The sequence below is a fragment of the Camponotus floridanus genome, unplaced genomic scaffold, assembly GCF_003227725.1.
Source record: "Camponotus floridanus strain SB8 unplaced genomic scaffold, Cflo_v7.5 scaffold19, whole genome shotgun sequence".
Taxonomy (NCBI): domain Eukaryota; kingdom Metazoa; phylum Arthropoda; class Insecta; order Hymenoptera; family Formicidae; genus Camponotus; species Camponotus floridanus.
In genome coordinates this window covers 892,544-919,175 of record NW_020229314.1, presented here as the reverse complement: position 1 = coordinate 919,175, position 26,632 = coordinate 892,544, and the positions used below count along the sequence as shown (strand labels likewise).

General features: G+C 33.1%; 1 protein-coding gene across 1 annotated transcript in view; it reads right to left on the bottom strand.

Annotated features, from left to right (window-relative positions):
• The window catches only part of LOC112637652, a 94,441-nt gene that overhangs the window by 21,387 nt on the left and 46,422 nt on the right, over positions 1-26,632 (bottom strand). Inside the window, exon 4 of the mRNA XM_025407799.1 lies at positions 23,889-23,979. Coding sequence (XP_025263584.1) covers positions 23,889-23,979 — 91 coding nt within the window. The remainder of the gene's footprint in view (positions 1-23,888; positions 23,980-26,632) is intronic.

Sequence of the window (26,632 nt, the reverse complement as noted above, 5' to 3'; positions counted from 1 at the left end):
AGAATTGTCGTTGGATTATCGTTTCCATTATTTATGACTTTTGAAGCAGCAATATGTCGAGATGAAATTGTAACTTACACATAGAAAAGAACCTTTTCATATTCTTCTGTTATCAGAATCGAAAGAGAACTCTTCAATTCGATTTTAATTCTGGCGAATGGTCAATTGAACGCGTCGATGCATGCGAAGGTGGTTTCGTGCTCACGTAAACAAGAGCCTTCTCACCCTCGCCCGAGACACGCAAGCCTCGATCCCCAAAATCGTGTTCGAACATCGCACGCAAGAAATACTATCGTAAAGTTTAAAATGGTCAGAAAATTTTCATTCATTTATCAATCAATTCTCTCCCTCTCTCTCTCTTCCGCCTCCCTCTTTCTCTTTTTCTACTTTTTTAATATATAAATAATGTTATTGATTATTTAACAGGAAAACTGTAAATATGAAAAAGAAATATTTCAGGATAAATTTTTTTTTTCTAAATACTTGTTTTGTGATTTTCTTCTATTTCGATTAAATATTTTATTTCTTTTTTCATCACATAAATGATGTTTATTTATTTAAAAAGTTATAAAAAAAATAATCCTTATATATATTTTGTATAAACATCATTAATATAATTTAAATTATTTTTTTATAATTATAAAAAGTTTATAGCTAATTGAAATAATATTATTACATTTAAAAATAATCCTGTGAATGGCAAAGTTAATGAAATATTTGTATATTAACTAGAACTAAGAATTTTTATATACAACAATTTACCGTTACTAATAATACCGTTATTAATAAAATATGTTATATTAATAGAACAAAAAGTGTGAATTTGTTGTAATCAATATATTAGCGATTAACTTTTATAGATTACACACACACACACACACACGTGTGTGTGTGTATTTGTGCTCGCATGCAAAGTATATAATATTTTAAACTTTTTTTTAAATATATTTTTTTAAATATATATTACAATTTTTTATTGAATAGCGTTAGAAGCGGCGAAAAATTTCAAAATATCCTACAATGACAGAGAGAATTATCAGATTTAATCAAGCCTCCATTACATGACAGACAATAATATCAACGAATAGCAGTCATTAATAACGACCAGCGATAAGCTGCGAGTAAACCCTCCCCTTCAACAAGAAATTAATACAGATTAACGATATACATATCAGGAAATATATTCTCTCTAGTCTCTTTGCAAACTATTGAGAACTTTTCTTCCCCGTATTTTTAATCTTCTTTTTCAGTTATCAATTCATCGAATATTTTTGAAAATATTTGATTCTGTCAATCGAAATACTATCGATATCTTTCAGAAAAAAATTTAAATATCAGCCATGCTTGAAATTCGCAAACTTTAACAACATTTTATGAACATTCGTTCAATATAACATGAGCCAACAATAGGATCCTTAAACGGTAACTTTTCAAGAATTACTCTCCTTTTGTCGCGTTAAAGGGAAATATTTGATTAGCAAAATACATTTGCACTCGTCTTTAGGACAAGTTTTCACGAATTCCCTCGTGGAACTTACCAGTCCACGTTTCGTACGCAAGCGACCGATCGATTCTGGCTTTAAGGGACGATTCACGTGTTCGTTGTATGTCGATAAAGGGCGCAAATCCACGATGTATGTATAAAGTAATCCAAAACAAGTCGATCGTGCAGGCGATCCCTGATAATCGACCAGTGAACCAGCAGTAAGACGTACCAATCGCTTCAGATGAACGATTCACTAACACACTTTTATTTTTTTGCTGTCACGTCACATAACACGGCAATCTTACTTCCCACTTTATCACAAGGCTGCTGGCATTATCGTTTAGCAAATCTATTCACTTTCGATATTTGTAGAACTCGTTACATTCTTTGGTAAACTCCAATATGCAACAAGCTTTAATGATATCTACACGTATTAATCGTTTCCAAATTTAATATTCACGTTACATCCGCGCAAGGTCCGCAGTTTCGCAATCAATCTTCACTTAAATGAATTCACGAATGATCGTCAAACTTCCGATTTCAACATCTTTTCTTCTTGACGCAGATGATCCAAAATACCACGTGACATTCTCTAGGATGACAATTTTCCCCGTTGACAAGCTCGATCATCGGCGAAAAATTTATTTTATATCGCACCTCAAGCGTGAAGCTTCCAAAATTGCCACGCTTTTGACCGAGTCCCTTCTAGTAGACGCCTCCTTCGTCGATACTCATCTCAAGAATAACCCCATGGAGGATCTTAATCATAATGCCTTCCATCCATTTTTATATTTCAATAGGTTTGTTGCGTAAAACTTGAACAGCGACATGGAAACAAACTTCCAGATGTTACTGCCTCGCGATAGAATCGCCACGTTTGACGGTAGCCACGTGGTGCATGACGAAACGTGTCGTTGATCGCGAGCGTTGATCGCCGCGAGCCGAGCACAGAGTCACCTCGACGAGCCGCAAATCAGTTCAGCAAGGGCAGGGGCTCCCTGTTCGGCCACAAGCGCAGACCCAGCCGGACGACCGGTTCGATCGGTTCGGCCCGCTAGTCGGAGGAAAGTTCAACAGCGAAACCCCCGGCGAACTTCGGCGCTCGCTCCCAGAACGAACGACGCCCTGTTGTCGTCGCGGCACGGGGTGAACGCACGGCTTTGCGGACGACGATCCGCGCCCTCCACCGCCCAGAAACTACCTTCCGCCAGTACCACCACCATCATCACCGCTGCCACCACCACCACCACCACCACCAACGTCACCCACCTCCACTGGCGCGCTCACGACCATTACCTCCCTTTCTGTCTACCACCACCACCATCAGCGATTCCAACGCTAGCGGACGCGAGCGTAGCGAGGGTGGAGAAGGATGAAGATGGTGCGGAGCCGTGTCTCTGTGTAGAAAGATCTCCTTTACCACGAACGTCGCGTCCTTACACCAGCGAATTCAACATGGACGCGCGCGAAAGATGTATGAGAGGCGAATTTCATGAGAGATCGCCGTGAGGGTTTACGGATGAGAGAAACTTTCGGTGTTACATCATGAGCCAGAAGCTGGTAGTATCATTAGTGATTACGCCGGTGCGCTTGGACAAGTTAGCGTGATGTCAGTTGTGCTCTGAGGATGTTTCTACTAACTTCGACATGAGCTATAATCGTTTCAAACAGATTACAGTCTCGAGTAGCGGTATTATCTTTGCGCCAATATCAGTTGAAAATCATCATCGTTCGAGCATGCTGTGTTACGTTATCAAGCGTATTCGATGCCTCGCAATATCATACAGGAAGTCCGATATCGACGTCATGCGAAACGTTGATATATTATGAATACAGACAGAGATAACCGCGCTACTGCCGCCTCCTGCAAAATCGTGGACTAGCGTGTACTCGATCAGCGAGAGTCGCTAGTATGCATCAATGCATGTGTATTACTACTACTACCATTACTTCTACTATCAACAGCGAGTCCACTGGCACCTTCACAAGCGTGGATACACCCACAAATGACGATTCTCTTACACATCTACGGCATCGTCACCGATATTCTTCGTTATTACCAATACAGCTTTCAGCAACACCATCGCGCATTTCTCTTCGTATACAGCGTCGGACAAGGACGCAGCGATCACCCCTACATAGAACGCGTTCTTGTGTTGAGATCCTGGCACAGCGTTCTCGTGCAGTGGTTCTCTTCGCGCAGGTCAGACTCTCCGTGACGGTTGACGAGGGTAGGTATCGCGGGAGTATAAATGCGACATATACACATCCGCCCATTTCTCTGTCTCTTATTCTCTCTCTGCTCCCTCCCCTCCCCCCTCTCTCCTTCTCCGTTCATCCTTCCAGCAGTTTCTCGTGTTTACGGGGCGTCCCTACAGAGGCGCCACCAAGGGGTTGCGTGGTCACGGCTGAAAGTTCCAACGTCGATCGAATCCCCAATTGGGTGGGAGGCGTGAGCGCCAAGGGTCGCTTGGCACAGGTGGAGGTTAGGGGGGAAATACCGATCCCTCCACGCTGGCATACCTCTCTTCGCGGGCACCCTCTTTCCCTGTCTACTCCGCGATAACAGCGCTACGCCGTTTGTGAATGGAGACGAGGGAGGGCCGTTTGCACGAGAGGGTCACCCGGTGTCTTCCGGCGATCGGCCGAGGAAAAAGTCTTTAATGGCAATCCCGATCAGTGATCCGAGGAACTCTCTTTCGATGTAGAAAAATCGGGAATTGCGTACTTTAAGAATAGTCGCGAGGTCAGCCAAATGACAAGTCGTTCCTTACCTTCTTAAACGTGAAAAATTTTAGGACTTTTCTTTTACATTTTATCCAACTTTGAGAATAACCTATCGAAAAAGTAGACATATAGACCGTAAATAGGCTATCAATTAATGTAAAAAATGTATACCTAATATAATAATCTATTATTTGTAATATACCTTAGCAGTAGATTATACTAATAAGATTTTTTTTTTAATTATAATACATTTAAAATATTAAATAATACCAATAAAAATAACAATTTAAAATAATGTTTGAATTAAATAATAAATATTCAATAAGTATTTAAAATAATGCTAACAACATTTATTTAATAAATATTTAAAATATTAATACTAAAAAAATGAAAAATAAAAATTTAAAATAATAATGTTTTTGAAAACGTAAAGGTCAAAATCATCGAAATCGTTTGATGAGACCGTGATTACACTCGATGTAAAAAGACAAGGAATAAAAAAAATACAGAATCAAAATAAATTGACAAAGTTAATGAAAAAGTACCGAGCATTTGTGATAGAGTGAATCTAGTTTCGAGAGATTGTATTTCCCTTTATTTATTCGTTCTGTCGCGCGTTCTCCCCCATTGTTTTTTTCTATTGATTGCAGAATAGAACAGAGAGTGTGTGCCAGTAGAACAGGTCGTTGCTCAGTCGGACGGATTTGGATCAGTTCCACGCATAAAGCAAAGTGAGAACAACAAAAAATTCCGTTTGGTAATAATTTATATAGCAATCGGACAAATCAGAAAGAGCTTATTATTCTTGTGTGAAGAGCAGCATCCAGCACGTATGCCAAGTCGTGCGGTTGGAAGCTGCGAGGTCGATCAATCTTCCGCGTCGTTTTCACACGTACTTGAGCCATCGGCATTATTTCATTATCGCAACGTGACAGTAACGATATATATACATATGAATTGTTTTCAGACTATCAAATGGACATATCATCGATAAATTCGTTTACATAATAAATATGAATTCATTTTTACATGTTTGACTGGTCCAATCCAATATTCCCATCGATTTTTCGGATCGTTAAATTCGAAATTGGATAAATATCATATATTACCCTTCTTTACTAATTCAAATTTCTATCGCTTTTCTTATGAATTCTGCATTTTGGCATCTTTTTACATTTGTACAAATTCTAATTTTAAATTTAAGAATAAATAATTATCAAGAATTTATCAAATAAAATAAAATATTAATGTATAAGTAAAAAATATGTGTTAACAAAAATGTCTTATCAAAAGATATAACTGTTAATTTTTAAATGCAAATGAAAATGATATTTTTTCATAATTAACTTTTATTAAAGTTTCAAAGAAAACTAATATTTCCTACAGTCAAAAGATTTATTAAAATATTTTTTAAATTAACATTTATGCACTGTCTCGTGAAAAATAAATATTATTGTCACAATCAAGTTATTTATATATTCGTATTTATTATGATATCATTTTCATCCTCTATTATTAATACTATTAATAATTTTGAATATACCGTTAATATCGTCGCGTTACGTGCACGAGTGACTAATTGCTCGAGCGAATGTACATGCATCGATCATTAAACTATCACAAAGTTGATTATGTAGAGTGTCCTAGACCTTCGACCACACCATTTAGCTGACGTTCGCAATTCGATGTCTCGATTACGCGCGACCTCGGACTATTTAACCCTTCGCTTAGATGAACTCTAACGATCTCTATCCCGTTCCGCTGCTTTGAATACGCCTTTCCAGCTCTTTTTCACAGTCTTTAAATCCCAATTACTTTCCGCTCCGACACTTTCTGTGCGCTCTACGCTCTATATAACTTGTTAGTTTCAAAAGTTCTTTTGGCGCTTGTAGTAATTTAACAAGATTTGCGTCATGTACGAACCACGCCCGTTTTTTATTTCGCGATTGTCGACTCCCGCAGGAGTATTTTATCCGTGTGATAAGAACAAAGGTAACCCGTAAAGAGAGAGAGAGAGAGAGAGAGAGAGAGAGAGAGAGAGAGAAAGAAAGAGAAAGAACAGAAAGAATGATATACGAGCAAAATTTTCATATAAAAATGATACATATATGTCTAAAATAAGGGAACTGCTGACTAAAATGTTTTTGATTTATACAAATTAGAGATCCTTGAATTTAAATGATATTTTTATTTAAATTTTTTATATAGCGCCACAAAAAGATATGGTGTAAAAAATTCTTAAACTAAGTATTTTAATAATTACAATTTTAAGTTTGATCAGACATCTTTCAATAATAGATTAAATATTTCAAGGCTTTTTTTTAAGATTTTTATATAAGATATATGATTTCTTTTATGATTTTATTTTTGTATGTCATATTAATTAAATAAAATCTCAAAAATGATAATTAACGATTACTAAAGAGAACCAATATTTATTATTTGCAAAAAAGATATGCAACACAGATATCTCCTTGTTGCAAATTTTCTAGATCTATTTATTGTAGGAATGTCAACAGCCATACGAGCAATATTAATAGCTACGCTGCCTACTCTATACACATCTTGATAAATAGACACGTATTGTACATATTTCCTCAGAGACATTGCAATCGCTAACTCCATTAAAATCGTATTAACAGATACACGCGTGTGCAAGGATATCAAATAAGACAGGTATTTCCGAGAATCTCTAACAGCATATTGAATATCTAGGTATTTAGAAGCATTAAACCGCATGTCGATATTAATATTTCGGTGACCCTGCATCAAGGCTGACTTTGTTTCCGTTTTTGCGGGAGTCACCTTCAAAAGTGCCCAAGGGCAGAAATCCGACAGAGTCGTGGCAAAACCGAGAGAAATCCTTTGGCAAACGAATAACTACTCACGGACGTAGAAAACTCGTTAGAGCGAGGAATACCATCTCGTTTCATGGGCTTACTGAAAGTGGGTTTAACAAAAGTTGAAGTCTTACGCGAACACGGATACACATGGCAACCCTTGTAATCCTTGAAGAGAGAGAGACAGCTTCGTAACGAAGCACCGAGTAAGAAAAGTAATAAATCAAATTAGTATGCCCCTCATACTTTCGCAAAAACACTGTCTATTAAATGGAAATGCCACTATTAAATTTATTTTGTTATTAATTTATGCTATTTATGTTAAATGTTATAATATCTATTCGTGTATTTACGTTTGCATACAGTTATAGTTCTTTGTCAGTTTTACATCATCTTGATATTTAGCAGCGATGCCGTCCAGATTCTTGGACGAACGGTTGGTTCAGGCAGCTGGAAATAAGCGAATCTTTCAAATAGGAATTTTCCAGGAAGATGATTCTCCGTTAAAGGAAGAATAATTGCGAAAAAGCAATCTCTTTGGAGTGCAAATAGCTCAAGGCGTGTCCTTTGAAAAGAAAAAGAAAGACGTACTGCAAATTCTATATTCAACTTGAAATATTTTTATTGTACGATTTTTGTTGCACGATATTTTTGATGCGACGAAAAGTCACCCTCTAATAAACTTGGAGACAAAGTGACAGCGAGCAATGCAAAACCGAAATGATTTATACATGCGCATCGACTATTCGCACGCTATGCAAATGCACTAATACAAGCGCACACTTCAAGTTTGCTAAAGGACATTAGAGCAGAGTACGCGCTATCGCGAAATGATTTCGCAATTATCTCTTAAGTGACGATACTATTAGCATGATAATATTGAAAACTCAAGTCATATGGCTAAGTAGCGTTTTCGTTATCGAAGAGAGAGAGAGAGAGAGAGAGAGAGAGAGAGAGAAAGAGAAACAGAAGTTTCCATATAAGAGCAATCTCGTAAAGTGAATATTCGATTCTTCTGCATATACATAAAAGAATTCAATATGACGATATATAGCTTCACGTACTTCTGCCATATTGTACGTCGCGATCTCGGCGCATTTCTTACGGTAGAGCAATTTTGTGCATATGCGAACGTGATGTAGAAATCGAAATAATCATAATACGATAACGTATGGGAAAAGAACACCAACGAACGTAGCGACAAGACAAAATTGGAAGCGAGAAAAACGCACGAGTCTCATTTTTAAAAATAGTTTTGTTTCTTTTTTTTTTTTTCTTTTATCGCACAGCTTTTTCGTCTGCTGAAGCAAGATTGATTTATTCATGTGACAGTGAAACTTCTTTGGTATGTCAGACAATGTTAAGACTTAGAATACGAAAGAAGATGCAAGGAGGATACGGCTGGGGAAAAAGGGAAAGTGCCGTTCCAACCCTTGATGCAAGGACGAGGAATGTCAGGCTCGTCGAGTCTTTCCATTCCCCGCGCTCTCTTTTGCGCGATTCTCGAGTGAGTAAAAGTACCTCGCACGTAAAGTACTTCTGGAACTCTGTGAACTCCAAAAAGTTTCGAGTTCACTCGGCTGTTCGAATGATACTTCACCAGCGAGTTTCGATTGATAAGTGTTCAAAATGTTTAAATAAGCGATGTGACCTAATTCTTAAAGATTAAAGAAGAATTACAAAATGATTTTATAAGCAAAAACGAGCAAAAAGGAGGCAGGAGGCAAATAGGCAGGACGCAAATAAGCAACAAGGAGGATATTCTTTAAATCGATACTTAAAATTTAATTAGATAACCAGTAATTAAAATTTAATTAGATATTTATTTAATAGTTTTACATTATATTTATGAGAAAAATAATTGTAAAAATTATCAATTTTCTTAAAATTTATAATTTTAGTATAAAGAAATTTTGTGAATGCATACAGTTGTCTTTCTTATCACTTATTTTTTTTTATTATTTGTTAATATAATAAGAAAATAAATATCGTCAAATTAATTTCTCGTTTCAAAGTATATTATCGACTATAGTATCCCGCAAGTTGTATAAGTAAGAAGATCACGCGAAGCCACAGTAGAGAATTGATTCCAAAGTAATATATATCCACAAAATTTAATTTAGAATCCATGGAGCTTATAGTTCGACAGAGATATATTATCTCTGGCGAGGACAAAGTGACCTAATTATTTAATACAATTAAATTTATGATTATAATGAATAATTTAGATATCAAGTATATGTCAATTTAATGCAATTCATGTGTCATTAATCTGTTAAAATCTATCTCTTTTTATATTTGAGTTATTTGATTTGGAAGTAGTTTCTTATTCGTTGAATGCATTATATGATTTTTTCAATTTCTGTCAAGTATATAAAACAAAATAGAGGCAATAAATGTGTATATATAAATGTATTAAAATACAAAAAATGTATACTTGTTTTTTTTCATAATATAAATATAACGGAAAAAAATAACGACAGAAAACAATAACAATGTATAAATACATAAAACTAGCTAAAATTCACTGTGCGATTTATGATTTGTCAACAATTGTGCAACTCAATAGGGAGCATATTTTTTAAAATAATCAGAACACAGAGTCATTATGTAAAATTTCTTGTAACAACCGCTGCATTTCTCGCAACATTACTTGTCACTTAAATACGTATTTGCGTCAGCACAGCTGTCTCGTTTTTAAAAGTAATAAAATTTCCTATTGGTTAGAATGGACGCCAAGTTCCGATTATACGGCAATGTTATTGTTAAAACCGCCCAGCGCTTTGCGGTAGCGCGTACTTAACAAAACTCGTAGAAACTCTTGGCAAAGTTTGCCCAACTCTTTCAAAGAAAGCAGGCGAAAGCTGCGAACGCGAGCTATTCAATGACCATCCTTTGTTTAACGTTAATGTCATCTTTTGCGTTTAATGAACCGCTTACGAGACTAGAGCGTCGCCATGAAGTGTAGTTGAACCGAAATAAAATACGAATATTTCTGTATCGGTCCAAAAAATTTCGCTTATATTTTGAACGCTTTAATTATCTCTCGTTATTTATTAAAACTTGCTCTGTTTTTCCTCTCTCCCCGTGACTGCCGCGGCTCGATACGCAAACTTCTTAATATCCGCGCATATAATTAATTGTGGTCGGATATAAGCAAAAGTAAATTATGGTAGAAGCCTGGGGCGCTTAATATAATTATCGGCTATTACTTTATAATATATGCACAGGCTTCCGCCCGATGTTTCGCTAGAAAAAGAAACTTAAAAAGTCTGAACAATCATGACCTGATGTCAGAAAAATAAAATATATATTTAATGTTCTGACTATGTGTACGTATACATTACACATATTATGCAAATTTTTTAAGTATTTAAGCATGTACATAAATAAATATAAATTTTTAAGAAATTACAAGATTGTAATAACAATCAATCATCTTATTTCGAAATTATATATTAAATTATGAATTATATTAAAAATTATAAACATTTATTTCGAAAAATTATATATTATATTTATTTATTAATTATATTTATATAATTATGAAAAAAATGGATTTTTTAAATGGAAAATGGAATTGAAAAAATTGAATTTTAAAGAATAATTCTTTTTCTGAGACTTAGATGGTTGAAATTATTAAAAATAATTATTGTAGAAAATTAGATATAATAGCAAAAAGAAAATTAATTCATTTTTTATTAATTTACTGGATTTTGTGTTTCGAACTCGAAGTAACTTAAATTAAAAATAATATTTTTCCAGAATGAGAATAATTTAAAATATAATATTCCAAACAGATTTATAATACGCAAAAAATGATAATCTCTAGAATGATATTCATATATGTATTCATATATATATGTCTTCAAACTATTCAAAACAGCTCAAGTTCTTCGATTCTTTAGCATATTTCAATAACTTTCTCACCTCAAAATCCCATCGATCGAAACTCGTTCGTCATCGTTTCAGGATGTAATCAACGTCGCGGTTCCATTCTTTGAGAATTTTTCACCCCCATCCGCATGACCATGATTAATCGCTATTTTATTCTATTCGGTATGCGAGTAGTGTCGGCGTCTAAAGAAGGGGTTGCTAGTGTGAAAGAAAACCAACGAAAGTAACTAAAGAGGAAAGAAAATCCATCGTCTCCAGTATGCACTCACCGATGCAAGACGTCTCTTCCATCTTCGTTAATATATTCCAACTCGGAAGAGGCACTTGTATTTTTTCTAAGTAAGAATAAATTATCTGAACAAATTATGCATTATTTTTTAGCAATCTTGCATTTTTCGCAGGCAACGATAAGTTATATCAGCAAAAACACCATACATTTTCTTATACAACAATTAATGTAATTATTAATTATTTTTAATACTTTATTTTTTTATTTCCTCATTTCTCAAGCTTTTTATTGTAATTACATTTAATTTTTAATTATATTAATAAAAGAAACAATACAATGTATTTTCAATTTTAATCAATTGAAAGAAAAATTGTAATTTATTTTCTCTGCTTATTAACTAATTCTCAAGATCTCATAAATAATGCATCGAGAGTAAGAACGCAAAATCGTCCCTAAAAGCAAAAACGCATGATAAATGCTTCATTTAAAATACCCTTATCGCTGCAGTTATGCTTCTCATTATTTGTTTGTCATCGTGTTTGATCGTATAATGCTATTGAGATATCGCTGTTATGATAACAATACCGTTTTATAAAGTTCAGAACTTGTGTTTATAAGCGCCACACAATGACTGCAATCTGAAATAATGCAAATCGCTCGCGAATAAAGAGAAATACAACGTCCCATACAAGCATAACGTCCATCTATGTATTGGCGCGTAAAATATTGAAATTCCTCGCAATCCTCTTTCTAGTAGATATTTTTTCTATTTTTCTTCAATTTATTTCATAGTTCATTTCTAATACCGTGCAAGTTTTATATCGCATAGATTATTATTATGATATTGCCATACAAATCTCACTTAAAATCTGATTATAGAGGGAAATTAATTTTCTAGCAACTTGTATTTTTATTTTTAGTCTCTGCAAAAGCTAATAATAATCCTTTTAAAATATTCTATGCAACTATTCTATTGTTAAATTATTCTATTATTTAAAATTTAAAAATCGAAAGGACGAAATTATTCAAAAATAAAAAGCCGAAAAAAAAGAAAATTATCTGTTTAAAAATTTATCGATAATTAATAAAAAAGCGTTTTGTTTTTTCCATTGGCAATAATAAAATCAAAACTTTTTTTACATGTATTTATATATACCAAATATTGCAAATATTCTCATGTATCAAAATTTATAATTGAATTAAATTCTCTTGAGTAAATAGAATAAAAAAGACATTTTTGAAAGAGAAAACGTCATATAAATTTTGAAAGAGATAACGTTATATAAATTAATATATTCATTTTTCTGTGCTTGTGCAAAGAAATTGCATAATATTATATTTTTATATACTTTAGTTTTATTATGAATAAAACGTAAAAATGTATAATTTCTTTCCACATATTAAATTATAAATATATACAATTATTCATATTGTAAATAATATAATAAATTGAAATATAAAGTAGATATATACTATAAAATATGATAAAATGTATATGTTGGAAATAATGGGCAGCATATCTGTTACGCTATCACGGTCTAATGATATCACTCGAGAAGAAATGTTCCGTTCTATAAAATCTGTATTGTTTACTTAATAATAAGTAGCGTACGCCTATAAAATCTGACGAAGCTACAAATGAGGTTACTGCATAAACATTCGTTGAAAAGAAAGAACAAACGTGATAGATCCATTTATCGGTTTTGCTTAATCGCTCTTGTGAATGATTTTATTTGATAAACAAGAATTCGTGATTTTGAATTACTTCTTTTAATGCAACTGCGGCCGATACAAATAGACTACAGATTTGTACGCAAAGCTGGAAAATCGCATAAGAGATAACAATATCAACAGTAACGTGCATTCTCGGTTTTTTCTCGATGTCGCGAATAAACGATATTCATTAATCGACGCTCGTTGTCAAGTAAATATCGATTTCGAAAATTGCCTGGTAATTTCGAAGCGACAGCCGGAGGATCATGATCAATGATACCAAACGGCACATGGCCACAACGAACAAGTTCAATCAGCACGCAGGAAGTGAATCGGGTTTGTATACGATCCCTGGCTCGTACTTCGAATCCAATATACGATATCTCGATCCATAAACCAGACTCAAACGTAGAACTAGACGAGGCAATTACGGCAAATCGTGCGGTCTTTGCGAGATCGATGCGAGACAGAGAGAGAGAGAGAGAGAGAGAGAGAGAGAGAGAGACGAGAGAGAGCGATATAGATTATTGTTACTTTTCTCCTCTTTATAATTTCAACTTTACATCTATTGTGTTTTTTTACTCAGATAGAGTAATGTCAGATTAAATAAAAAAATATATATGTATATAAGCGCAAAATAAAATATATATAATTTATTCTAATAACAAAAAACTTTTGTTCAAAAAGTGTAAAATTTTCTATGCATTTTTATTCATAGCATAAACATATAATGTCATATAAAAATAAAGTATAAAAATAAAGTATAAAAATATTGAAAATACACCGCAAATATATATATATATATATATATATAAAATAAAACACACATTGTATTCAATTGCAAAAAAATGAATATATATCAAATATGTTATATTAAAATATTAAATATTTTAATCCATCAGCCTTTTCATTTTTTATTCTTATTTCTTTTTATTTTTATTACTTTTTATTTATTTTTTATTACTTTTTATTGTTTTAATCAAATAATTTCCTTTAAGCTATAAAAGTATGTTTTATAAATATTAAATCTGACAATTACAATATTAATTATATTAAAATTATCGCTTAATTATATTTAAAAATATCGTGTGTTTATACATTTTTATTTGTCGATTGGCCGTCATCTGATCTTGTTTCGTATAATCGTTCTCTTCTCCAATCATAAAGTTCTTTCTTTGCTACAAGAATACATTTACATGTCAAAAAGATTCAATTATCAAAGATTCAATCTTTGAAATTTTTTTTATATTGTTTACTTTACACTCATTTGTATTTGATGTAAAATACGAACTGTACACATGATCTTCATTTTGATATCTTATAATAATTCTCTCGATTACTAATATCTTTCTGTATTACTTCCTACTGTGCGGTCTGCCTTCACATACCCGTTTCGCTCGTTCACCGCGTTTCTGATTCCGTCTCTGTCCCGCTGAATCTTCGACCTCATCCCGCCGTCATTCGGGGAATCGGTTTCTACAGCGAAGGAATACACGAGAGAGTTAAACCAGACCAGACCGTAATAATTTTGAATTCGGTTAACCCAGCTCCGGCACCTCGGCAACCTTCTCGCTCCTATTTCCTAAATGCCGACTGCACTGATCTACCACTACGAAGGGTGTAAACTGCTTGCACGCGTTGCGATAGCCGCGGTAAATCATCCACCCGATAAGCTGACTTGCTCTTCCCAAGGTATTAGGTTAATATCGTTACGCTGATTCGATTGTTTGGACACATTGCGATTTACTATTATGCGTAGAAAGACGCGACATCGCTTTGATCCCAAAAATCAAAAAATTTCGCTGCAATATGATTTGATAAAGTTATAATAATATAATATTTATAATAATAACTATATTCTATAACTATAATATTTATAATATTTATAATAATAACCATATTCTTTATTAAGAATTATGAACACGTGATCGTTAATCGCAATTTATTGGAGTACCTAATTATCCGTGATAGTGAGCGACGAGAGGTGAAAAATTTAATATTTTTATACCATCGCATAATTCCAATAAATAAATCTAGTGACAGATGTGTTAAATTAACGTCAAAATAATAGAGAAATATCCAAACTTTATATCATCGACGTTGATAGAAATGGAGAATAAATCAAGCCAATGACATATAGCAAAAAGCGTTTTTCGTTGCATCGCGTTTCGCAGCACGGCGATTTATAATGTGCCCGTTTCGAGCGTGGCTTAAAGCCTGGGATTTTTAATTAAATCGAAATCCGCGGTCGAGCCGACCTATTACAACGCCACGGGGAGGAAATGACGATGGGACGGATTAATAAGAAAGAAAAAACTTCTGGAACATAGTTATACAGAACAAGTAGAAAAACTTATTGCTTATGTTGCAGCTTAATAATCGAGCGAAGCAATTTTGCGCTGTTCGGCCACTCAATTTTAAATAAATTGATGAAAATGTTTAGTACAAAAATTGGAATCAGTAATTTTAAACGCATAACGATACAAGGTTGCAGAGAAATGCAATTTCTTCTATTGTTATTTATATAAAATAACACTCGATTGTTTGTCAAGCTAAAGTATTTTAAAATTATTTATATTTTTTTATTTATATGTGATGTGGATTATAATTAAGACTGTCTTTTAAAAAAAATTAGAAACGTACATTAAAGCTTATATATTCCTGAACAAAAAAAATTAACGCAAAATTTTTTTTCACTTTTTCTTTAAAATTTTTCGTTAAAATTTAAATATTAGCTTTTAAAGAAAAAGTGAAAAAAAATATACGTTAATTTTGTCCAGAAGTATATGTATGTACATATAAAAATTAAAAATAAATGTTACAATTGTTGAATGAAAAACAATAATGTGTGTATATTTAAATATTTAAGATATTATATTATATAGATGTCTTCATTATGTGCATAACACAATTTTTTTGAAAAATGTAAACTTGTGTTAAATTGCTTTTCTAAACAATGCAAAACAATTAGAAAAGGACTATATAATTGTCATATGATAATTGCTAGATGCCACAGCATATCTCTCTGCAGCTTAGAGCGCATGACGTAAAAGACATATGAAATTCAATTAGAAATCATTGCCTTCTGTTAAAACCACATGTGAATAAATCATTTTCACGATCCAAGGAGTTCATGCCGAATGGATAGAAGAGCATCGTTACACGCCAACGATTATCGTTATCGTCAACGTGTCTCGATTCTCGTTCTCTTCAGGTTGCCAATGAACCGATCCAATCATTTACACGAGCAAATACCGAGGAAATCTATGAATTGGAATTGCCGCTATTCCAGAAGACACTATAAATTTTTAATTAAAAAGAAACGCGCCATCACACGTAGATAAGTATAAGAAGCATTTTCGCGCGCGTACAAAACGGACCTCGTCGTTAAAACTTCTCGCGGTTCTTTTCAACGACGCTTCCACTTTTTTTACGACGTCGCTCGTCGCCAACAAGAAGATTCTCAGAATGGAACAGCAATCGCGATGATCCGCTTCTATTTCTCAACAAATACAATTGAAACGAAACTTACTTGATGCCTTTCCCGATCTCATTGTTGTATTCCTCGTTATCGCGACAGTCGCGCAGTACACGGACGATTTTTCTCGTTTCCTGTATCGCAACGTTGTTAAAATTGATTTCCACATTTTCCATCTATAGGATAAACCACGATGAATCGTTCCCATATAAGTTGTAATTGTTTAAAAGCCGATATTGTGCGTGCAAGTTTTATTTAAAAATTTCTACAAAAACTGTGCAGATATTACAAAGTTTACTTTCAATTCGCTTTTATTTTTAGTTTCTTTTCTTTCTTTTGTAATATCGCTTATCCATCTGATATTTTTAATGATATTTTGTAAATATCGCAATGCGCATATGTGTATTTATCAATATGAGTAAAGGAAAAACTAAAAGAGATATCCAAATAACCATTTTTTAAAAGAGTTTATATCTCATCGAGCTGTATGTATTATATAACATTTTTTCTTCATACAAATATTCGTTTAATATTAATACCTACCTTCTCTTTTTCCGCATCTTACAGAATATTTAATTTGCATCTCATAATCAGTTTAATTTACAGAGATTACATCAATAATAAATCCATAAAAAATGTACTATTCGCACTTTTATTTCTGATAATTAGCTTGTAAAATTAAAAATTTAATTAGACGCTATTTTCCTCTGTTAATAATTTTCGATTAAAATTCTCTTATAAGCAAAATTTATTTGATATTAAATGAATAACTAATGTTTCCTGCGTTATATATTTACGTCACTTTAAAAAAAAATTGGATACAAAAATTTAATCTGTGAAAATTTCTAGAGCAATTCGTTTATTATCTATACTTTTATAATACATTGAATCTGACGATATTCTTTAATTTATCTTATATTCCTTCACAGTTGGAAGAAAAATCCGATTTCTCTCTCGACACGTCTTCCCTAAGTATGGTTACGTGTATAATCCATTTTCATTTATCGATATTTTCCACGGAAGTATCGAGTCGCAGTAAATTTAAAAATTGCAATGTGTTATATTTGAAACTTTTCGCTCGCATTCGCACAACATGATCAAAAAATAGAGTATGATAAATGTCCGAGGAAAATTTGTTCGAAATTGGAATAAAACAGCAACTCTGACAGTCATCGATAGTTCGTTGAACATGAATTTCCGTACTGTGAGCGACAGAAATGCAAAGTTCAATCATACGGAGACAATCTAACAAAGGACATTTGCTTCAAAGTACCATCTCAAATATTGATTTTCATATGAGAAGAAATTTAACAACTTTTGCGCAAGCTGATGGATAACGGTTTCTACTGAACTATTATTGAAACGTTATTTTTGTTCCTCTATTATGTTTTTTGCGGCTGCAAGATTTCATGATTTTCAGTTGAAACAGCCTGATACAAAATAAGCAAGGATAAACTGTTATATATAATAAAAATAATGAAAATCCTTAAATTAGTGCAATAATAACTAAATAATAATTTGTATCTAATTCATAAACAAATAGATAAAGAAATGACATTAACATATTTTCTTCATACATAAAATGTAATATATTAAAATATATTATTTTTAAATTATATAAATTTTTATATTTAATATAAAAAGTGTGTTTATATATTTTTATTAAGTCATTCGTAATAATAATATCTTGAAATTAATTTCTTCTCATAAATCGAATACATAAAAATTTTTACTCATCAAAGAGAGAAGCTAGAAGCTACTCTTATTTGACATTAATTCGTAATAAGATAAAGATCATCTGTTTCACTACATGTATGCTGTTTTTTGACAAATCGTGCATGAAAAATTTCCCGTTGCTTGTTTTAATAAACTATTTCGAATAATCAAAATTCGCATTGTGCCACGGAGACGCGAAGCGATTCAATATCAAATTATTAATCTTTCCATTCATTGGTACAATTTCATCACACAGTTTCACATTCGATTACCACAGTACACATTTTTTATTTCTTCAATATAACTGCAACGTTTGATTATAATTCATTCTCAATGTAATAATATTCTATCATATTACATTAATAATATTTTCATCGATAATATGATTTGTTCGCGCATATTTACTTTTTAATAATAAATCCTAATTAGTACTGTACGGAGTTTTAATCATATCCCTCGGAAAGTGCGGAAAATTCGCAGTTGTATGACATAATATAATACAATGATTAAAATTAGTGTTCTATCACAATCAATATAATAACTGTCCGATTAATATTCTGTTAACAATATTGTATTCAGATACGCACGAATATTTCAGGATATATTAAAGGCATGAATATCATGCCCTTACATATCTTAAAGAGGAGACGGACTACACTAATCTATACACAGAGAAAAATATAATGTATACTGTATTCAAGTAAATATTTATTTTAAGTATATTACAAGTTTGTATATCTGCAAATATATCACAAGTTCATCACAAGCATTAAATTTTATTGAATATATTCTGAATTTTAGTAAGCACAGTATTTTAATCGAGAAAATTAAATTAAAACAGAAATTTGATTTGCTTGTTACATAAAGTTGGCGTAAAGTAAGTTTGTATTTTTCTTTGACATAATTTTACAATATTCTTGAAGAGAATATAAATTCTTCTTTCGTGTACATGATAATGAGATTTTCTAACACTTGGGATGAGTATATTTTAAGTCTATTGTCAAGAATATATTCTTTGTTGAAGAAAACTATTAAAAAAGAAAAATAAATTGAGTAATCGCTTTTCTTGACAGTAGAATGATATTTTTTTCTGTGTAAATCAAAAACAATTTTTCAATCTTTAGATTTCTTATCTATTTCATATATCTGCGTTAGCTTATATTATTCTTTAAGATACTCTTTCTTTTCTCGTCTTTTATCGTCGTAAACGTACACAGAGAAAAATGTATACTGTATTCAACTAAATATTCTTTATTTCAAGTATATCATAAGTTTGTATATCCGCAAATATATCACAAGTTTACCACAAGCATTAAATTTTATTGAATATATTCTGAATTTTAATAAGCACAGTATGTTAATCGAGAAAATTAAATTAAAACAAAAATTTGATTTGCTTGCTACATAAAGTTGGCGTAAAGTAAGTTTGATTTTTCTTTGACATAATTTTACAATATTCTTGAAGAGAACATAAATTCTTCTTTCGTGTACATGATAATGAAATTTTCTAACACTTGGGATATATTTTAAGACTATTATCAAGAATATATTCGTTGTTGAAGAAAACTATTACTTAAAAAAAGGAAAAATAAATTGAGTAATTGCTTTTCTTGGCAGTAGAATGATATTTTTCTCTGTGTACGTATACTTGCAAATTAATTGATTATTTTCGCACTCTAGATAACAGTATCGTCACTTCTCTTTAAGTGTAAGACGAGGTAATGCGCCTGACCCGCAGCCAAAGTACTGTCCTGTAATTGGACACCGTTAATGCATCCCGTCCTCGTCCGTCGAACGTGAATAGAATAAGATGACCGCGAAAGAGAGGAAGGATGGCCGGAAGGAAATCGAGGGAAAGAAGAGGACGTGAGGAAGAATGTGACGTGCTCGCGGTTGGTAAGCGTCGTTATTCAGTTTCGCGAAACCGATCTATTTTTGTTGCTGGTGGTTCGTATCTTACATCTCGATTTACCGTCGACAGCCTGTTCAGCTTCCCGTTACATCACTCTCTCTCTCTCTCTCTGTCTCTCGATTTTCTCAATGTCGTCCAGCTCTTACGTAGTTTCCCTGCCGCATAATTCACTCGGTTGCGTTTCCATTCGAAACATCGAGCGTTTTGCATCATTTTTGTTATTTTTCACGAACTTTCCTTTCTCCCTCCCGCCTCATTCGTTTTGTCACAATGCGCACATTTCTTCGACGTGTCTTCTCTGACTTTTTTTCCATTGCTCTTTGCATTTCTTCGGCGTGCATTTCTTGCCGTTTTCAGAATCCTTATTCTTTACCGTCTACTTCAACACAAAACTCCATTGCCTACTTGAAACCGCGATGACCTAAATACGACCCCATTTTTCGATGCCATATGACGTTATAACGTCCTTCGCCATCCTACCGTACTCTGATTTAGAATCCACAACTCCTGGGAGCTTTAGTTTCTCTCGCAGCTCAAAGATGCTAAGCTCGAGATAGAATCGACGACCCTCGAACGTTTCGAAGGGTGCGCGATGGTACCCGGCGCGGCTATATTTCGTTCTCGTGAAAGCGCGATAATCCCGCCAAACTTTCATTTACCGAAGATGGTTCTCTCAGCCCGGACTCGTGGAAGAAGAGGACGGGAAGTAAGGAGAACGAGGAGAAGTAGTGACCAAAGAAATTGAATCTATTACGCGGCAGATTCAGCGATGAAACGCCCAAGGGGTTTATCTTGTTCCGCGCGCCAATGTTCTTGAAAGTTAAATGCTCTTTTGGACTATACGCTTCCCTTCGGTAACAAGAAACTCGATAGGATCGTTCGTTATATAACGGATAATTCAACGTCACGTATCACATTGACTTTTTATTAAAAAATTCCAAGTCTAAGGACGATGAGTCAGATATTCCATCTCTGGAGTTATTCGAGTAGAGAATAATTTACATTATCGGAATTATGTATAAAAAAGTATGTATAAAATTAAATTTCCATATTTTTATAAATCTACACACACACACACACACACACACACAAAACACTATACGTGTATAAATAAGAAATGTCGATTCAATTTGCATGCCATTTCGTAGGGAATTAGTATCTGATATTAATATAGACTAAAAAGTTTGACGGTAAATGGATTTATAGCGCGATGATAGCCAAGGCTTCGTTTACTAAAAGGTGAGACGAGCTCCGGTGCAGGAAGGAATAGAAATTGAATATATTACGGCCGAAGCGTCTCGTTGTATAATGTCAAAGCACGGGTCGTCTATCTTACTGATTTTCTCGGCAAACTCGCTCATTCCTTAGGCGATGCATTCACATCGCCTTTAAGCTAACAAAATATCGCCTGAAGTTTATTGCTGACGAATAAACCGCCCGTGAATTTTAAGCCCTTATATATTTTGCAAATGACGTTTATGCATGCCATGTATGTCAACACTATCATATTTAATAACTGTTTATGTGAATTGTGTTTCAATTCGTTTTTTCAATATGTATCACATTTTATCGCATTTTTTGTAATATTTTAATATTTTTTCTAAATTTTTAAATATTATGGTTGCACATGCGGACGTATTATAGAATAATTCGAGATAAAGGATACGTATATACATATGTATTTTTATTACACATTCGGAAATTGAACATTTCTTTTCAAAGTTTCGATATATTTTATAATCAAGTAAAGAAAATGTTGAAAAAAATCTTAACTGTTGAAGCTTAAAGCAAAGATATTTTAAAAAGATTTTTGCTTTAAAAAAAATTATACTTGTTATTAAAATTCGTCAATATTTGAAATTAAATATAAAATATGAAAAAAAATAGATGATTATACAAGTATTATAAATATCATAAAAATTTGATATATAAAATATTTTTATAGAGTGGGTCAGAATTATGTGCCTTGTATCGAGCTAATTTGAAAAAATATATATCTTTCAATTTTTGGCTTTACATTATATCCGAACATATGTATCAAAAATAAAAAAAAAATCGCGAATGTATTTTTTTATTTAAAGAAAAATATTGGAGAAAAAGAAAAAAATTTAAAGGGCTTTGGAAAAAATTAAAAATAAACACACCCTTGCGATGAGTGTTAGTCTAACGTACCCAGTAAAAGAGCCATTTCCACACATCTATTCGAAATATATATTGATACATCCAACATATCAAAATGCGATACGATATGTTAATGATTAAATTTAACATTATTTAACATTATTTATTATTGTATTATTCAAATTAAAAAATTAATTAATTAAATTGAAAAATTAATGTAATTAATTAATTAAATTGAAAAATTATTAAAGTAAAAGTTTTTTGTTTAGAATTCATAAAATATTGAAAAACCTACATATAAAAATGATAATATCATGCAATCATAGTTTGTTTTAACAATTTTAACAATCTTAAGGAGAGCTTTTTATTTTAAGAAACGTATAATATGAATTAATAATTATAGGCAATTATAAGTTATTATTAACGTGTAGCTAACAACATTAAAATTTGCGCGTGATATTATAATTAATAATTTGAAAAACAAAGTGTGTTGTAATAGTCAATCCAATTTTACAAAAAAATTCATAACAAGTAGATACCGTTATCATTCATTATATTCTCACGGTGTCGTTAGCGTTACAGCTCCCGTGGAACTCACTTTCAAAGAAAGAACGTAATTATAACGGTGACGAGAATTCATAACAAGAAACTATGTTAATGCTTTACGAAACTTAATTATCGAATAAGTAAGGAAAGAGATTTGTATATTAGCCCCTTATAAATTTCTTGCATTAAGATTATTTAATGATAAGAATAGAGCGCGACACGCGCGCGAGTGTCGTTTGAAAGTCCGACGATGCAAAGTGGAACGGAGGAAGACATAGTCTATTATGTACCGAGTCTAATAACAGCTTACCGGAGCTTATTAAAGCTTCTTCATAGTTCCTGGAAGCGAAGTGATTGTTAGAGACATCAAGCGTGGCAATAAAGGGGCAAGACCAATGGGATTTCAAAAAAAGCACTCGTTCTCTAAAGTTTTCTTTTTTTCATAGTAATAACTTTTGCGAGGAAAGAATCATTTATCTTCCTCTTCAGTATAATAGCACAAGGAATCTGAAATTTTTCTAATTAATCGGAATAATTCAGAAGCTGTAAAAAAATGAACGAAAGTATCTCTCGGTATTCCTTTAATTTCCAATGTTAGAAGAGTATCCAATCAACGTTTATATTTACAGCAATGCTGCATATGATATACTAATAAAAATATTTTGTTTTTGTAAAAAATAAGAACTTAACACAGTTTTAAAAACAAAGAATGCCGATGCTGAATGTAAAATATTTATGCATTTTATACGTAAATAAACTTAATTGCTAAAAACAATGTGGAGCAAATATCTTGTTCAAAATAAATTTTATAAATAAAAAGAGTTTTATATATAACAAATAGATTATTTTAATGATTAACGCCATTATTTTTACGTATCTCTTTAAATATTGTTCTTGAGGGCATTTTTATTTATTTGTTTAATGACAGCCCGTCATTAAACGAAAGCTTAATTAGGCGGAGATATCCCGCGTTAAATTCATGAAAATTGGACGGAAGTAGAACATTTATGAAAGTACTTTGATGAGAATGTCGATTAGTGCGACATCGTTATCTCGAAGAAACGGTCGACCAGATTCAAGGAGCAAAACTCGAGCATCAAATGTCAACGAACGACAGTGTTCGAGTTTCGCGAAAGACGATAATTCGTCGCGCAATAATAAAAGAGATCATTTGTCTTCTGAGAATCATGAGTAAAAAAAATAATAATAACGTCTATCCTTACCTTTCCGGAGCCCCTTGAGTTGCATAAGAGAATACCAGCAGCGTGAATTCTGTACTCCTTGTCGAGTTGCTCGTGTTGCCCTTGGATCTTCCTGCAGAAAGCAAAAGAATAGTTTCTAATAAAAACATAAGTAAGAATGCAAAATACGAGCTTCTTCTATTGCGACAAAATTAAATGCATTATAATATAAATGAAATTACGATATATCAAGGACAATATAATTATCAGGAATATTATAATAACGTACTGTAAAACCGAAGGTGTCGTAAATAAAATTTTCGAGAAAATTTGTAAGAGTTTCGCAGGAAAATCCGACACTATTCAAGTACCATTTTAAAGCGCAAAGTGCTCGTAAGAAGTCGTACGAGCAGTTTGGCTATCGCCTCGCAATTCCTTGGCTAGAAGCCTGAGCCGCCATAACGAGAGGAAGATGGCATTCTCACGGCCCACTAGCTCATTTTCCAAGGGACTCTCAGCCGGTGATTTACAAACTGAAAAAGTTTCTCGCGCGAGCAACTTTGGCAATTACGGGAAAGCAAACAATCTTATAAATTAGGGCTCTCTCACATTCGCCTTCTTTCTCACGCGACGATCCTGTGCACTCGCAAGCGCAAGACCGAATACAAGAGCGAGCAGAGTTCCGCGTCTATTCCGGAAATTCTCCGAAACTTGACGGTGCAGTAAAGTTCGGAAGGGAATTAATTGCACGGGCAAGGTATCGCATGGGCTTTTTTGTCGATTGAGCTGATTTTGAAAGCGGTTGCAGGACCCTCAAACAACGTACAACGAGCTACAGCGATAACATGCTAATCTTGCCTTACAAAGACTTTGCTAATAACGCACTGTATAGGAAATGCTCTCGTCGAGAGAACCCGTAGAGGTGTTAGCAGCATTAAATGATATTTTATATATTTTAAGGCATTATCTAGAATTTAATGTAAAATATCAAAAATTTAAATGAATATAAAATATCAGCCAATATTGATATCCATCATGTTACTCAATATTTCAAGACTGCATTATGAATGTGAAAAATTGTATTTTTTTTCAGATTTTCACGATATTAGAGATTTAGATATTTTTTTTTAAATGTAGATTTCTCCAAATTATTAATATCCAGCATTAAAATAAAAATTTTTTAACATTTCTCAAAAATTATTAAACAATATAAGTATTTTTATATAATATAACTGTTTTATTTCTTTCTCACGAAAGAAAATTAGACTTTGTAGATAAACGAAATTATGCAAAATATTTAAAACATACACATCCCACCTATCTGTTAAAGAATTAAAGAAATCGTTGTCTAGAATTTATTATTTAAGCTGATTCAACATATTTATTACATTATATTATAATACTTTTAAATACTTTTCTGGTAAAAATCAAGATTGTTTAAAAATTTTGTTTAAAGATTTGATGGCAAACAATATATCGATTGTGATGTATGTATGATTTATTTCGATGACTATCATATCTATCGCAGGCAAAAAATTTATTATAAATATAATTTTCAATTTAATATTTCACATAATATGCTAGAACATTATACATATTTTATACATATTTTATCGAGCAAATTTGCATAAGCGTTATCGAGACTCCCTTTTTTTTTTTCCTTTAGACTTTCTCTTCAAAGGAATTTTCGCACTACCGTCGAATCGATTTAAGCAAAGGTTACGCATTCGATTTCCGCCGCAAAGTATCTAGGTTCCACGACCCGAGAACCTTTCTTTTCCTTCACGCAATTTCTCTTGCCTCGACCATGGTAGGAATATATCATCGTAGAATAATCCCGAAATAATGAATATGTAAAAGGCACTTTTATCGATATGAAATTTTGCATTTATTACACTTTGATCTCATAATTCTTCTTAGTTAATAATTTCTGAAAAAATGAATCGTTGTCACCTCGATAAAATTTGACCGATGCACAAGCTAAACCTCGGATCTCAACCTTGCAAAAAAGATCATCAAGTACGGTGCTTCCGGAGCGATCTCGTTAAATGCACATCGGAGATAAGGTCGATAAAAGTTCTAGCGATATCCGCTGTCTCATAAATTTATCAGTGCTGCATAATCAAGGAGCTAGCCGGCTACGAGAGGGCCGGCTTGTGCAAACACGACGTGGGATACCGCAAACGCGAGGAGACGGTAGCTGCGCAAACAACTTGGCCGTTAGTACGCGTGAAATAAAGGAGTCTGGCATCCCGCTGACCTGTACCCTTTCTCAGAACGTTGCTCCAGCGCCTCTCGTCCGTTTATATAACGCGAGGGGACGGGAATAATTCCGAAAGCATTTGCAAAATAAGGTAAAGCAGGGCCCCTGGGAACCGCGTCGTGCTTCCACTTCCGAGTCGATTCATTATGGAGTCGAATGCGAACTATTTACGATGAGTCGCGAAATTGAACTTTACGCGCGACGATACGTTAATGTAAAAGTTGCGGAACACTTTGTAATTTTGTATATCCCGTAAACTGAAAAGTTTAAACCTTACAATTAGTATTAATGAGTTAAGCTTCGTTAGGAAGTAATTTCGGTCGTTATGTTCGCTTGAGCATTATGCTAAGGAGTATGCTAAGGGTAACGCGATGAAATATTTTCTGATGAGAGTGTAAAAGTGCTGCGATAAAATTGTTACTCCGTCACGGCACCGCCCGCGTTAAATCTTTTACAAGTTAAGCTCCCATGGGAGTCGGTTCTAACGTAAAGTTCGCGTTTAGTTCGCGTTTTATCTGCCTCT